Raw genomic sequence first — 15,862 nt, forward strand, 5'->3', positions numbered from 1 at the left:
TGGAGATGCTCAGTGGTAGCCGAGTTGCACCGAGGTAGAAAGGGCCGAGTCAGAGAAGAAGGCGGTCGGCGCAAAAGTATCTCGGCGGCACTTTCACAGCTCTGGCATTGCTTGGTGGTTTGCTACTGGGCTGACTTGACCTCGCCGCGTGAACAGGAAGCTCGAATCTGCATGAGCATACACAAGCATATACCTGTCTTTACGCGAATTGGGGTCCTTACCCGTGTACGAGCAGTAGAGTTCCTCTTCTATCAATGACCTCTGGCTTACTTGTGACAAATCAGCCCTCCACTCGGGGAACATCGCCCTCCAGGCTATTCATCATGATCCTACTATGCTTAACAATCTTGAAACACAACAGGCCCTCGTCCGCACCTCCACTAGCCCGGTGCTCATCCTCGCATTTCTTGATGTCCTCCAGCGTCATTCCCGGGGTGTACCCCCTTGGCAACCCATGCTGGTGAGCGGAGGCATCAGGATGCAAATTGTCTTGTCCTAACTTTGGCGGGAATTCCCGTGAGTTATGGTATGGTTCAACGTCGTGCCATTGTTTCTGGCGCCGCTCGAGGGCGTGTACCAGCGAATCAAGTGTGTAGACCGCGGAGCCGTCGCTGTCTTCGGAGGACACGTGGGTTGGTAAGATCTGCGGTTTTCTCCTCGAGGATGATGTCGTAGAGCTGGGAGGGTCGGGGATTTGGTGGTCACCGAAGACGAATGCCCTGATTAAGTGGTATCCGAACGTACGCCATTCAAGGTCTTCCCGGACGCCCATGGGTACAATGGTCTCCATCGACTCGGAGTCAGGGCTTCCAAAGCCGAGTTTCAGCTCCTTTGCACCGGCCTTTTTAACTCGGTGCCAGTGGTCTGCAAGCACAGTGACCAGCATCGTACTCAAGAACACATTCTGCGACCCAGACTGCATCTTCTGAGGACACACAGCACAGTATACGACGGATCGGCAGGTGCGGTGAGCATTCAACAGTGTGTCAATCATACCAGATGAGACGGGAAAGGCAGATAAAGTGGACAGCGTCGAGAGGGTAAGATATAGGTTGGGTAGACATGGACAAGCTGGTACGGTGGGAAGTTGCCCTAGTGTGCTAGGATTCACATCGAGTCCTGCAAGGTAGTTTGAGTAGGGCGTCGAGCCTGTGACGGGCACAGGATCGCTGTTTGTGCCATTGTGCCCTGCGAGAAACGGCTTTTCGCGCTCGTTCCTGTCCGTTACCACCACCGGGAGCATGGTCATATCGCTAAAATCAGGCCATTGAGATACATCTGTTGGATAGAGCGTGGTGTTCGTGATGTCCTCTCCTTCTGCAGGTGTCTGCGGAACATCATATGGGGATGTATTGCTCGAGCTCTGCGAGCCTGGCTGGACGTTTCCGTTGTTATTGCCCGAGGAAACTGTCCTTCCGGCAGCAGCCCGTGCTTCGGCTGCGTTCCGTTTGACAGTCTGCGCTATCGAAGCACTGCATATATTCTGGAAGTTTGTGCGCTCGATATCCTTTTCCGTCAACTCCGGGTCGACAACGGGCTCGGAAACACTTGGAGGAGGTCCATTGACTGGTTGTTGCGGCCGAGCACCAGCAGACTCGAGCAATCGTATGGGAGGATCCTCATCATTGTTGCGAGTGTCGCCAGTCTTCTGTCTCTTTCTAGGTCTTCCCATCTGTTTCTGTGCCGAGTAGTGGCAGATCAGCTTCTGCTTGACACATCGTCCGCATCCTGTGGGTTCGCCAGAGCATTTCAGCTTGCGCTTTCCTGCCAATCTTCGTGAGTACAAGCGGATAGCATCGTAGCTTGTGACGCACTGCATTCATCGCACGCAGCATGCCTCTTGGCCGAGGGCTCAACGTCGAACGCAGCACTGTAGGCAGGAACTTCGGACTCGTGCAGTCCTGGGCTCGAGTCTGTAATGTCGAAAGTGCTGGCGATGGGGAAACTGCCATACGCCGCCAGCATCGTGGCCGCCATGTCCGTGTTCGACATGGATGGATAGTTGCTACTGAGGTGCAACCTAGATTACGAGTATCCTCGCATGGGACTGGTAGATCGCCATAGATATGGTCTCCTCGAATTTGAGGACAATGAGGCCCAACCTTTTTTGAGAGGCTACAGTACTTACTGTAGCTTGCGACCAATTCGGAAGTTGCTACCTAACTCAGGCTTCCCTGGGTGCCTTGCGGGGACTTGGGATCTGCCAGTTAGACCCTGGGTCGGAGTCACATGTGCCCCAAAGCCATTGAGCGGGAGGACCCCAATTTTGGCCTCAGGCTCTAACTGGCAGGTTTCATTGGTTTCGATCAGCGCCCGAGTCGATGCGGGGAAGGCTAATTCTAGGTGCGGGAGGCCTGCACACCCACCCACACCGTTCTTCAGGGCAAATCATGACGCGCTGAGTCAGCGAGCAGTCCGTTCGTGCTGGGTGCGTGCAGGGTCAACCCGCAAGATGGGTAGGAACAATTAACAGAAAGGTATGAGGTATCACTGGGTTTTGGATATTCTCATGTCTATTGCTGCTGCACACACCCTCACTCTGCATCCACAATTTAGCCATCATAATATCACACACTTCTTTGGGAGGCCACACGGCCCACTCTGTTCGTCCTTCTCGTTCGCCTGCGCTGGCTGCGCTGGCTGCGTCGTCTTCGTCGTGCTTGCTCCTGTTGTTGCGCTCTGCTCGGCTGGCTTGGCACCGTTGTCTGTAGTGGCCGTGGCAGCCGCCGGCTTCGTGTCTTGGACACCGCCATCTAGTCACGCGAAGCTGACCTTGGAAACGGCCTCGTAGAACGACTTGCCCTGGGTCTTGGCCAACTCAAGTTCGTTGTTCGAAGGTTGTCGTGAGCCGTCGCCGCCAGCGAATGTGCCCGCACCCCACGGGCTGCCGCCCCGGGCTTCACTCAAGTCGGCCAGGATAGGGAAGGCCGTGGCGTATCCCAGAGGAACGTAGATCATGCCTTGATGAACCCAGGACGAGAGAGCTGTGATAGCTGTGGTCTCTTGGCCACCACCAGCGGTGGCAGTGCTGACGAAAAGTCCAAAGTACTTTCCAAACAGGGCGCCAGACTGCCAAAGTTGGCCGAGTCTGTCGATGAATGTCTTCCATTGAGCAGAGTATGTGCCGTAACGAGTCGGGATGCCAAAGAGGAATGCGTCGTACTGCTTCATGATGTCAGGGGTAGCGAAGGGAATAGCCTTGTCCTGGGCCGGCGCATGCATTTTGCCCAAAACTTCGGCACTGAGGGTTTCTTCAATTCTGCACGAGTCATGGTTAGCTGTCGCTCTCAGACGCCGCAACTGCCAGACGACATACTGATAGATATCCACTTTGCCGCCGGCTTCTTCGATACCCTTCTTCTCGGCTTCAGCTAGCTTGGCGACATGGCCATACATGGAGTACTGTAGACTCAGAAACAGCAGTTAGCGATTGTACCGAAGGGTCCGGACGAGAAGGCTATCGTTGACAATGACAGCAGGAGACATACGTAGATGATGGCGATTCTGGGAGCCATGGTGACTGATTTGCAAAGTGAGTTATGAGCTGTGCAAGTAACGGACAACGACGAAGGGGAAGGTAAAGTCTGTGTCTGAGATAAGAAGCAGAAGAGACGGGACGATTTGGGGGAGCGTCTCGAGCCTTTTGTATACGTAGTGACTTCCCATTAAGTGATGTGATGAGGGATGGAGCTCAACCTCATGATCCTTGCTCAGATCGACCTTGATTCGAGGCTCGGAGCATTTGTTTACTCTTAGTTCGTACATCTACCCGAGCCACTTACCTGACTCATACTGGGTAGAAACACGGTCAATGTCGTTCCTGAGCTGGAGCTTACCTGGTCTTTACCAATCCAACCCAGGGTTTCAGAAAGGCGACAGCCAGGTGGATGTCCGGAAACCCCGCATGGCATGTCTGCAGGATTTGGACTCGCAGGGAGGTGGCCAGGTGGCTAGGTGGGGCAGAGGGGCACGGAATGACGCCAGGGACGGCGGCTATTTTGCTGCTTACTGAAGCACGATAGGCATGCCTGGAGGGGTCTAGGCATTGAGGTCCCTCATTGCTGCATTGCAGCAGGATAACAAAATCTAACAATCTCCCAGGATTCTCCATCGCCTCTGGGATACATCATGATATCGCCTCTGTAGACCGCACTCTAGGTAGTACTGCACAGTGCCATGCTGGGCAGCCTCTCCCATGAATGCGCGCTGCCGCGCTGTTTCCAAGTACCAAGGGCGGGTCAAACTTTCACTACTGTGGTAGGCTATGGGCGCTAATGGGGCCGTGCCCGCCGGCTCTCCGATCCTTAAGGGGTGGGTGAGGGGCCCTGCAAAGACTCTTATGAAAAGCTGACAGAGGATTGCCAAAGCAGCCCCAGCGCAGCCAATGACGGCAAGGCTGCTGTTTTCGAAGTGCGGAATTGCTAACCAGCAACTCGCATGTACCGTTTGTAATCTACCAGACCATGAGGCAGCGAAATCTTCTTGCGCAGCTCTCTTGCTTCTCTGCCTCACCCGGACAGGCGAACATCGTATGACCCAAGACGCGCCTCGCCACTTGTCGTGTTGCTGGTCTCCCATGATATGCAAGCCTTCAGCCGACGCAGCCGCCTCCTTCCGGGCCCCCACGATGTTGAGGAGATATTGGGACGCAAGCTCGTCGGCGTCTCGGCGAGGACCTCAATGCCGATTTAGGACGATATCATGTGGACGAGCGGTCACCTCGCTTGCATACCTAGCTGGAAAGCGGACAGGGACAGTGCTCAGTACCACAACACTATCCATATCTTCACCTCCAGATTCACCAGTTCCAGCGATAACTGACACCAGTTGGTCCACAATCGGAAACCACTTGTTACTGCTTGCATACGCGTCCCCAAAGCTTTCGTCCAAAACCTCCAAGAAGGCTAATGCAAGGCACCAAATCGTGATCGTTGAAGCTCAATGGGGAGAGGCTGCTGATCGGACCAATTGTCTTGCTGGATTCGACAAAGACTGGGAGCAATGAAATATCCAGCTCATTACTCCTCCTCCCATTGTGCCATCTGCTGCTTCATCCATAACCTGTTCGCACTGCTGACGATAACCTCTGCTTTTGAAAGCAGCTTCGCCATGAACCTAGTGGCAGCCTCACCTTGCAGCTTCAATTTCCTTGCCTGAGCCTGCGCCATGACAGGCACCAAAGCTTGTGGGTCCGCTTCGCTCAGAGCGCGAATACTCTTGAATCCATTCTCCCAGAAAATGCGAGCCATGCGACTCTTGACAAAGGCGACTTGCGCCATCTCCAGCAGATCCTCTCGAGCTCCTGCGTGAAGGCGGTCGAGCATATGTTCCTGTACAGCTCGAAGCATCCCCCAACCCATTCGTTCGCAGAATTTGATCATGCCGGCGGCGAATCCGTGGCAAGTTTGAGACAGATTCTGGACTTGTCCGCGATGTACAGAGTATTTGAGACTCACCTCATGCACAGGCATCTCATTGCAGAGATCGCGAAGTTGAAAAGCCGAGTACGTCCTCCGGTACACCCTCGCCAAGCGGATCTCATCCGCGGTGTTCTCCTTCAGCTCACCACCACTATTCACCAGTCTATTGACGAAAGCAGGATCGACGCCCACAAGTCGCATCGCTCTCATGCCGCTGTCATCCAGCCCTTCCAGTTGATTCCGAAAAGTCAACCAAGAAATCTCAGCGAGACCCGCCGTCTGGACAGGCGTGAAGAGGTAGAATATGTGCATTTCGCCATCCATCACAAACGATTCGAGCGCGCGGCGCAACTCAGAATGGACAAACACTCCGTCTTCGGGACCAAGTCCAGATGCAACAACCGCCATGCCCACCTTCGTCGGTTCGAAGCAGTCGTCATATTGACCTCCCTGAATCAATTGCTTCGCTCTGAGGTCGTCAATCGCTTTTTCGACCATTTCCAGCACTTGGGAATGATCCATCGTGCGCCAAAGCAATGAAGATCGAACATAGTCATCCACGGAGCTCTTGCTGGAAGCCATTCGAGTGCCAATGATTTCGAGTAGGGCTCTGGTGATTCCTTGCTTCTCCGGAGTCAAGCAGCTTTCTACCGGAGGCAGCTCTGCCTCAAGCAGCGCGGCGACAGCCTCCAAATCGTTCTTGTGACAACAGAGGTATGTCTCTCCGACTTCATCTTTGCCTTTGCGCCCAGCTCGCCCTCGCATCTGTCGGAGCATTGCCGGTCCCACCAAATCTCTGCCCATCCGAGCTCCGTTAAGAATCACCCTTCTTGCAGGCAGATTAATGCCAGCTGCGAGACTGCATGTGGCCACCATCACCTTTAGAACGCCTTTGTCGTATGCCTCGGCTACTAAATCTCGCTCTTCTGTGGTGAGGCCTGCATGATGGAAGGCCACCCCGCAGGATATTGTCTTGGAAAAAGAAGATTCGAAGCCGCCCGGAAGAGCCCGTAAGGAAGCAAGAAGATCTTGTCGTTTGTCAAGCGTATCTTGGTCGACGTGATCAGTAGGCAATGCGTCGCTGATCAAGAGAGCAGTTTTCTCGGAGCCCAGGCGGCTGCTGCAAAATACCAGAGCGCCATGACCTGCAAGGGCCGTGTCAACTGCTAGTGCCACGACAGCATTGGTCAGAGGGTTCCCCATTTCGTGGTGGGTTGATCTCTGTATTGTTCTTTGAGGCTTTGGCCGTGGTGTCGATATCGCGTCCTTAGTGGTCAATTGACTCGCTGTGCGGGAGAACTCTTTTGCATTCGCCGTTGGATAGATTGCATTTTCGTACACGAGATGTTCCTCGACTGGTATAGGACGGTACTTTGCGACGTAGAATTTTGCTTTGAGCCATTGTGCTAACAATTGCGGGTTCGGTAGGGTAGCACTCATGCCGACCATTTGGACTTTGCTGTCTGACGTTTCCAAGGCCATCAGCTTTGTTGCCAGAAGCTCCATCAGGTATCCCCGGTGTTCGTCATTAATCATGTGTAGTTCGTCAAGTACCACCATACAGATGTCACCATGTTTGCCTTCCTCAATAGCTGTGTTCACAAGCAAGTTGGCCTTCTCAATGGTGCAGAGGGCTACATCGCAGTCTGAGAAGTTGACATTAGATCTGCTTCCACCAAAGAATCCGCTGACCCGAATAGTTGTGCTCGGCCGTCGCCAGGAGGGCAAGGGAGAGCCGTCGGTCACCTCATCACTGTGCTTGAAGACACCATCGGCCAGCGCGCGGAGCCATCTCAGCTTCTCTTGCACCAGCGCAACGTACGGGAGTACCAGGATCGCTCTCTTCGTCGGATTCTCGATAACGCGTTTGAGAAGAAGCACATCTGCCACAAGGGACTTGCCACCGCCTGTCGGAGCAGTGTACACCAAGTTCTGCTCGCCGGTCAAGAGTCCTTTGCCAAGGAGACAGGAGGACTGCCAAGGATAGATGGCACGCACCCCCAGAGCCTCGAAGTTCTCGACCATTCTCTCGGGCAAAGCGTACCGAGGATGGCGGAGGCTCAGAAGCGGATTTTGGGACGGACCTGGCGTTGATCTCGTGGCAGCCAGAGGAGCTGCAGTCGATCGGGCGTCGGCCTGAGTACCATTTCCCACAGGCGAGATAATTCGGCTTGGCTGGAGGCGGGGAGGACGATGCTCAGCGCGTTCGAGTTGAATGTGCGCTTGTACGCTGTTAGATACAGTGCGGCGGTGGATTGGCAAATCCGGTTGGTCATCTTGGGCGTTGCGGACTTCGTCTATGGTTCGTTTCGCGCCGGCGGTGGTTGTCGTATTGAAGGTTTGTCGGCGGGCTAGGTCTACCGAGGTCTTATGGCCATATGATGTTGCCAACTGTTGCCAGAAAGCCGCCATCCGCTGTGTAGCGATTGGGACAAGGGCCAGACACGAAGGGCACCACTTGCCCGACGGTAGATGCTGATGGGAGATGTGTTGTGTTTGGCACCGACCTACAAGGCAGCCAGATGCGTGAGAAGTGACAATCAGGAAATAGTCGACCGCGAATATGGAATAGTCCCAAACCTTAAATCACGCTTGCAGTTCGGCTGAGTTGCCTCGCCCAGGGGCTTTGCCCGGGTAATCGGGCCTGACACCCACCTGGTAGGTGTCTGGCATTGCCGAAACAGCTGAGACCTTAACAATGTTGTCAGATGCGAAGCATTGTCGTGCATTTCCACACAACACCAATGCTGCAACAATCTTCTCTCTAGACTCATAGCTAGACGGAAAAGCAATTACAGCGGTACCAAGATCGGACGGCAGGATGACCGGGTATGAGGTGGGAGCGTGGGGCGAGACATGAGATAAAGGTATCTAAAATGAGCTCGGTGCTTAGTGCCTGGACAAAGTAGCGCTGTCCTCTGTTGAGCATGGAGAGTCCTGGGACGACTCAGCTATGAAGTGGTTGGTTCGCAACATCTGGACGGAGCCGTTTCGAAGTCACAGCATGTTGATACCCGGATACCCATCAGATACGGACAGAACAGAAAATGAGCTCAGAAGAGGTTGTCAAATGGCAGATTGATGTCGCTGATTCTACTCCCGGCCTTTGTTTAAACTGCCGTCGCTTGTCTGAATTTATATCGCTGCCAGAGAAAAGAATACCGAAGCAGAGATGTGGTCAAAATTAAGGGAGAAGCTGGTCAGGTGACGCCAAGGAACTCCGGCACTAAACTGTGGGGCGATGCAGCTCCAACGTGCGAGTCGCCACCGAACGAACCTCATCTCATCTTCTGTCTTCTCTCATCGAGCGAGCCGGAATTATTCATACATCTGATCAGCCCCAAAAGCTGCCGGAATATGAATCGGAGGGTAATGCGGATATGTGGTGTCTGCAGACACGACGTATTTTCGCTTCTGCGCATAGATTTACCGAGCCGGGTCAGCGACCCAAGTGCGCGTGGAGGCAAGTGGCCCGTGAGAAGGTAAGACAAAGCTCAAATACTGGGCTCAAAGTATGCGGATGAAGTGGCCACAAGTTCATGCCCATTGCAAAGGCCTGGAGTTCGGAGGCAGGTGCTGCCTACAATGATACAACGTAGAGCCGTTGTGCCTGAGGTAGTCTTGCCGCATAGTGAGGGTCATCAGCCTATTGCGTGAATCATCTTACTTAAGCTTGCATCGTTGATGTCTGACGCCCAAGTCCAAACCGCTTTTATCCGGTCTGGTACAAGTTGACGTTCGCGCTCGAAGTTGTCCATCTTTAGCGGTTCCTTGCCTTGCAGATGACGATCCACCGACTGCCTACCCACTCGCTTGTCACACACCGCAGTCCACATTTTCACCACTGTCTTGTTTTCCCCCCCCGGCTCCTAGTTCCCCCATTACGAGTCCTGGGATTTCAGCCAAACTCTCTCAGCATCATGGCAAGGCACGTCCTACCTTTTCAACGTCGCAAGCACGACCGCTTCGTTGCGTTTGTTTCTGCCCTGCGCTCTGAACTGGGTGACTGGGCTGCTGTGGCCCTTCAGGCCCGATACATGTGTTGGCAGGCTCTGACTCTCTTAGCTCATCCGCCGCAGTCACCTCCAGCATTCTTAAACTTGCAATAATATCTCGGCATTGACCCGGCGCTGCATCATAACCCTATCACGGCCGGGCTTCCTCCCTTGTCACTTGGTCTTCTTCCACAAGACACTATCAAGTCTCCAGACTAAACCTTGTTCGATTACTACTGGGCCGCATTTTCCTCCCTCCCTCATGCTTGCCTGCTACGTTTTTCGTCTGTCCCACCCATTCCTGCCCTCACCCCGTCCACTCTCTTTCTTCCACTTTCAGCCTTCCCATATCTTGTTACTCTTTGGTTTCATCCTCCGAGGGCTTCCTTACATTCAAGATTCCCCCGAGCACCGTGATTTTGCGTATTTGTCTTTTCGTGCTTGTCACCCTTTGAGCACGCTTAACCTCATTTCTTGGTGTGAAGCATCCAACCACCAGGCGCTAACCCGAAGGCCCGCACCTGGCGCGTGCCATCTTCACGTTCGTCCTGACTCTTTTCGTCCACAAGGCACTTCCCTTCCTTCGGTCATCACTTCCACTACGCCTCGCGGCCGCATCGCCTCGACTACTTGCGACCTGGATCGCAGACGCTTGACCATCTCGTCATCGTTTGCTGTTCATGCCGTCTTTAAGTCTCTGATGCCTCATTTCTTTGGCGCGGAGACATTCCTCACCTGAATAAACAGACCGAGCCACGCTCGCTGTGCCATCTGCCACCTAGGCCGCCTTATACTCACGATCACCATGCGCTGATGGATCTGACTGCCCACGCTGGCTGCATCCTGACTCATCATGTCGAGCGTCAATTCTCCAATCGTGGCAGAGGTGCTGGATCACCGCCCGCCCCCCGATGCGTCGTCCAACAACGCAGGCGCATCGGGGAATGGCAGTCGAAGTGTTTCACCTCCACCCCAGAACACCACCGTGCTGCCCTCCGAAACAAACTCCCAGTCACAACCCATGACCGCCACCGCCTCCCCCTCCTCCTCTTTACTGCAGCCCGCCCTTGACAATGCCGATAATGCCGCATCTGGCTACGGGACACGCTCGAGAAATAGGACAGGTGGCTCCCGCCCCAACTATGCAGAAGACAAGGAGATGGACCTAGAAATCGAGGCCTCGTCCAAGCCCAGCCGGTCAAGCAAACGCTCTGCTGCTGCAAGCGAACAACTGCCTGGGGGTGTTGGAGTTGCATCTGAGAACGGCAGCACCCTGTCCGACAAACCCGCCGACAACGTGCCCGCAGCCATAGCTGCGCCAGTGGACGCATCCACGCCCACGCCCGCGCCTGCACCTTCGAAGAAGAGGAAACACCCTGGCAGCAATCATACTGTGGCCGCTACCCCTTCGTCAGCGAGCAATTCCCGTGCAAAACCTATGCTTTCCGTCCCCTTCAAAGGCTATGTCGAGACAAACATGATGAGTTTCCAACGCGGTGGGAGCAGGTTGAACGGAAAGAAGCAACTGGTCGCGGATGATGGCACGACGATTCAGGCTAATGGTATGCCAGAGTCTCAAGCTTCGACGTTGTTGGCAGCTGTACTGACTGATATTTAGACCATGTCTACTTGATCTGCGAGCCGCCTGGGGAACCTTACTATCTCGCACGAATCATGGAGTTCTTACATGCGAAGAACGACCCCGAAGGTCTTGTCGATGCCATCCGAGTGAATTGGTACTATAGACCGAAAGACATTGCTAGGAGGGTCCAAGACACAAGAGTCGTATTTGCTTCGATGCATTCAGACACCTGTCCTCTTACCTCTCTTCGAGGGAAATGCAGTATACGCCATCTCGCCGAGATATCTAATATGGACGAATACCGTAGCCACCCAGATTCCTTCTGGTTTGACAAACTGTATGACCGATACATGCACCGATACTATGAGGTCATTCCTACCAGCAGGGTTGTCAATGTACCTCAGCATGTGAAAACGGTACTCGACTCGCGATGGAAGTTTGTCTTGGTCGAAATCGGTCGAGGTCGGGAGTTGACCAGCGAGAGCAAGAAGTGTACAAAATGTGAACAATTTGCCAGCAACCATGACTCGGTCGATTGCGCTGTTTGCAAACGAACGTACCACATGCAGTGTGTCAGACCACCGCTACTCAAAAAGCCTGCTAGGGGATTTGCTTGGGCTTGTGCTGCCTGTAGCCGAGCACAGGAGCTCAGGATGGATTCCCGAAGCACGCCCTTGGGCTCTGAGGTCGGACTGGGCACCGATGATGATCCGATGGACGAGGACGACGATGAAAACCATGTCAAGGCAACGCGTGAGAGTAGCGCTGTTCCTGAACATCATCCAGAACCCACTCAAGAACAGATTGCGCAAGCGAACCTGTGGCCGTGGCGCTATCTCGGAATCCATTCACGAGTTGAAGACGCTCTGGATTATGATGACCGGATATACCCTCGAGCTAGTTCTCGACTTGGTCCTCGTCATCAAGCCAATGTCAATATTTGGCATGGACGTCCTGTGGAATTGGTGAAGCCCGCCGAAATCAAGAAGAAGTACAAAAATGCGCACCATATCAAAGGCGCCAAAGGATCCAAGGATACTGGCACCGATACGGACCGAGATCAGAGTCACAAACGTCCCAAATGGGTTATTGACGAGCCTGTCGGCTACATTGCTAGAGGGCAGGACGAGCCTGTTGAGATCAAGGGTAAAAAGGAACATACCGCTCAACTACTGTTCAAGATGCCAGAATCGGACCAGTTGTCAGAGAGGGGTGACAGCAGCGTAAGACCAGAGGACGCGGAGCAGTTGGTGGACGACTACATGAAAAGAGTCAAACCGATTGCAGCGAAGTATAATTTGCTCGATTCGTCTGTGGATTTCCTCACCAAGGCAATTGAGAAGTTGCAAGAACACAATTACGATGTCGAAAAGGCGCTTAAATCGATGACAGAACTCACCCCGAGGGGCGACCTAAAACAGCCTGAACTCACCCGAGAAGAGCTCAAGCGTTTCGAGGAAGGCGTGGCCAAGTATGGGAGTGAACTCCATGCTGTGGCCCGGCATGTCGGCAACATCAAAGAGTCCCGAATTGTCCGTTTCTACTACATGTGGAAGAAGACTGATAGAGGCCGGCAGATCTGGGGCAGTTTTGAAGGAAGGCGCTCGAAGAAAGAAACCAAACGGGCGGACAAAGATGGCAATACCAGCAAGCTACTCGACGATGTTGCCGACGACCACGATGATTCGGCCTTCGACGACGAAAAGGCGGCACAGAAGAAACGTGGATTTTCCTGCAAATTCTGTGGTACGCACCATTCTCGGCAATGGCGACGTGCGCCAGCAACAGCACCGGGCACCCTCGTTCCCAAAGATGCAGCTTCACGGAACAGCAAAGACAAGAGCGGTTGGTGTACATTGGCCCTGTGTGGGAGATGTGCCTACCTCTGGCGCAAATATGCCATCCAGTATGAGGACATCGAAGAAGTATCCAAGAAGATTGCCGCTTCGGGGAGCAGGGCGGCTAAACGAAAAGTCGACGAAGAGCTTCTTCGGACCATTCTCGAAGCACATCAGATGTCAGGAGATCCTCTCCCACCCAAAGCGGTAGATGAGGTCAATAAAGCTGGTCTCGAGGTCCCGCAAAACATCATCCAACCCGAAGAGCCGCCAAAGAAGAAAGGCAAGACAGAAAAAGATGGGGCGCGTGCTACTCCAGATGCTGTACCGGAGAAGAAGAAGGCGCCTGAGAAACCGCAAGAGCCGCCTCCGATCGAACCGGACCCCCCTAAGGTCAAAATCCATCCGTGTGCTGTGTGCCGCGTCATTGATGTGCCTGGCCAGGAGCTCCTCAAGTGCCGGGACTGCAGACTTCATGTCCATGGTTCATGTTATGGTGTCGGGCACAAGACCAACACCAAGCCATGGTTTTGTGACATGTGCAGGAACGACCACAATCTTCAGGTGTCTACAACCTATGAATGTGTGCTCTGTCCTGTCAAGTATACCGCCCAGGAGCTGATGGAACCTCTGAGATCTTCGCATAAGAAGAAGACGGACCGAGAGCGCGAGAAGGAACGGATCGAGCGAGAGATCATTCAAGAAGCGAGCCGAAGGTGGCGCATGGAGCAAGAAGCAGCCGGACGTCCTGTCAACCCTCGCGAAGCCCTCAAAAGAACGGCCTGGAACAATTGGATTCACATCACCTGCGCTCTATGGACTAAAGAAATCAAGTTTGGCAACTCTGAACTGCTTGACGATGCCGAAGGTGTGGGATTCATTCCACCGGAACGATTCGAGCCTATTTGCAAGATTTGCAAAGTCTCTGGATTGCCGACCGTCAAATGCCACCTGGCCAATTGCAATAATCACTTCCACGTCGGCTGTGCACATCAAGCGGAATACATTTTCGGCTTCGACGTGCAACCGGTCAAGGGCAGTCGACGCGATTCAGTCAACATCATGAAACTCGACTCGGAAAGTGGACAAGTCAACGCAGCCATCTGGTGTCCGAACCATGCGCCTGCGACCAAATTCCACAGCATGCTGGAGATCACCGAAGGTGGACTGACCGCACTGCAATTGTTCGCTCGGACGTATAAGCAGGTAGACAACTCTGTCACTGGGACAGTACGACGGGCAGCCCAATTTACGACCAATCTTGCAAGCTCAGCGCCGGCGGTTCAGCCTCCTCAGAGACGCCCTAGTACCGTCAATGGGCGGCCAAACGGTACCTTCGCGCACCCGGAAGGCCCTGGTAGTACGAGCCTAAGAGGTTCGCCCGCAGCGCAGTCGCCACTCGACTCAGACGAAGGGCCGAGCGAGTCTAGGACGAATGAAAGCTCAAAGGACAAAAGCGGCAGGCAAAGGAAGTGTTGTACCTGTCTCGTGGAAGTAAGTCCCAAGTGGTGGCCGATCCCGCAGGAACAGCCTCCGGTGTCGAATGGAGTGCATCCCGATCCCCAAGCACCGGCGCGGGTTGAATCTGTCATGAGCAATGGCATTGTCAAGGTTGAGCCTGCAGACGGCACCGCTCTCGCATCGATCACCGATGGGAGGGACCACACCATGTACCAGTGCCACAAATGTCATGTGTTGAAGCGGACTCCTCCTTCGTCACCGTCTCAAGTCAAACCACGAGAAAAGCCCGCAGCGATCGAACAGCCACCGGAGCCCGTGGCTAATATCCAGCCCCCTTACCCTCCACCACCGCCGAACGTCTATGCGCTGGGTCGCCCTCCCATAGAAGGAGCACCACATACACATCCTCATCTCGCTGGTCCTCCGGCCGCCCATTATCCACCTTGGTCGAACGGTCCTCCTCAGTGGCCTTCCCCTGCTCTACGAGCGGCTGGCCGGCCATCTCCTCCACCGGTCCCAGGACTCTATGGACAGCCTTTGTACAGGCCGCCTCCACCACCCGAGTACAGCGCACCATATGGCCGGCCAGGCCATCCTCCCCCGTACGCAACAGGGCCGCCACCTGGGCCAGGTCATCATCCTCATCATTCACCTCCACCTCCAGCACCGTATGGACATCCTCCGCCGCCCCTGCCACCTCACCATCATGGGCCACCATCGATCGGTACTTCACCACAAGTCAGCCGGCCACTTTCACCTCCGCGATATACGTCTGACCGTCCTCCTGTCCCATCACCGCATCTCGGCCCCGGCTCGTCAAGTCTATTGTCGAGACCATATCCGGAACCTCCACGGCAGCCTAGTTCAGGCTCGCCGGTCAACGGCTATTCAAGGCCAGGACATCCTCCGCCTTTCACGACCGTGCCACCACCACCGCATTCGATGCGCCAATCCCCTTCTACACCATCATTGGCTCAGATTGCGCACGCAGCTACAGATCAGGCCGGAACAGCCACACGACCACATTCTCGCCATGAAAGTGTGGAAATGACAGGTACAGGGACGCCAAGATTCGGACCCAGAGCAGTGCCAGAGAGTCCGCAGGCCAGACCGCTAACCCCATCTGCATCTGCGGGGACTCTTGACAGGAGGGAAGAGCGGCGCGATGGTTTAGGCGCAAGCGCGAGCCCGAGCGTGAAGAACTTGCTCTCTTAAGCAGGGGTGGGTCATGCATGGGTGACAGCACATAACGACGATGGTGAGTATGGATACTCGAGCCACGGCAAGGGCTGCTCGGGGATGTTTGGGTCTGAGTTGTCCTGTAGCGAACTCCAAAGAGATTATGAATGTTCCAGTGCAATTGCCATGTGTCTGATAGAATACCAATTTGGGCTTGCGTGCTGGTTAACCGGCTGCGACCCTCAATATTGAATTACTATGATAGAAACTATGCACCCGACAAGGGAGCAAACCTGACCTGCTCGCTCGAGTTACTTTCCTGGAACCACCCGCGGACTACTGTACCATACACGCCGCGCCATGCCATTCGTACAGATAGGCAGTAGT

At 54.3% G+C, this 15,862-nt stretch overlaps 4 protein-coding genes across 4 annotated transcripts; 1 reads left to right on the forward strand and 3 right to left on the reverse strand.

Moving 5' to 3' along the window:
• Positions 1-280: 280 nt before the first annotated feature.
• Positions 281-1,992, reverse strand: A1O7_00849 (uncharacterized protein; the record flags this gene model as incomplete). The annotated part of the gene is made up of 2 exons (XM_007754890.1): positions 281-1,764; positions 1,815-1,992. 2 exons carry the CDS (start codon positions 1,990-1,992, stop codon positions 281-283), a joined length of 1,662 nt encoding a protein of 553 aa, XP_007753080.1.
• A 765-nt stretch (positions 1,993-2,757) lies between these two features.
• Positions 2,758-3,515, reverse strand: A1O7_00850 (NAD(P)H:quinone oxidoreductase, type IV; the record flags this gene model as incomplete). The annotated part of the gene is made up of 3 exons (XM_007754891.1): positions 2,758-3,259; positions 3,317-3,402; positions 3,489-3,515. 3 exons carry the CDS (start codon positions 3,513-3,515, stop codon positions 2,758-2,760), a joined length of 615 nt encoding a protein of 204 aa, XP_007753081.1.
• A 1,503-nt stretch (positions 3,516-5,018) lies between these two features.
• On the reverse strand, positions 5,019-7,832 carry A1O7_00851 (DNA polymerase theta subunit; the record flags this gene model as incomplete). Its single annotated transcript, XM_007754892.1, has 1 exon — positions 5,019-7,832. The coding sequence occupies one exon, from the start codon at positions 7,830-7,832 to the stop codon at positions 5,019-5,021; it is 2,814 nt and encodes a 937-aa protein (XP_007753082.1).
• Positions 7,833-10,268: 2,436 nt separating this feature from the next.
• A1O7_00852 (uncharacterized protein) lies at positions 10,269-15,072 on the forward strand (the record flags this gene model as incomplete). Its single annotated transcript, XM_007754893.1, has 3 exons — positions 10,269-10,977; positions 11,034-14,898; positions 14,961-15,072. The coding sequence occupies 3 exons, from the start codon at positions 10,269-10,271 to the stop codon at positions 15,070-15,072; spliced, it is 4,686 nt and encodes a 1,561-aa protein (XP_007753083.1).
• Positions 15,073-15,862: the final 790 nt, after the last annotated feature.

This window comes from Cladophialophora yegresii (genome assembly GCF_000585515.1).
Source record: "Cladophialophora yegresii CBS 114405 chromosome Unknown aczIN-supercont1.1, whole genome shotgun sequence".
In the NCBI taxonomy this organism is placed as follows: domain Eukaryota; kingdom Fungi; phylum Ascomycota; class Eurotiomycetes; order Chaetothyriales; family Herpotrichiellaceae; genus Cladophialophora; species Cladophialophora yegresii.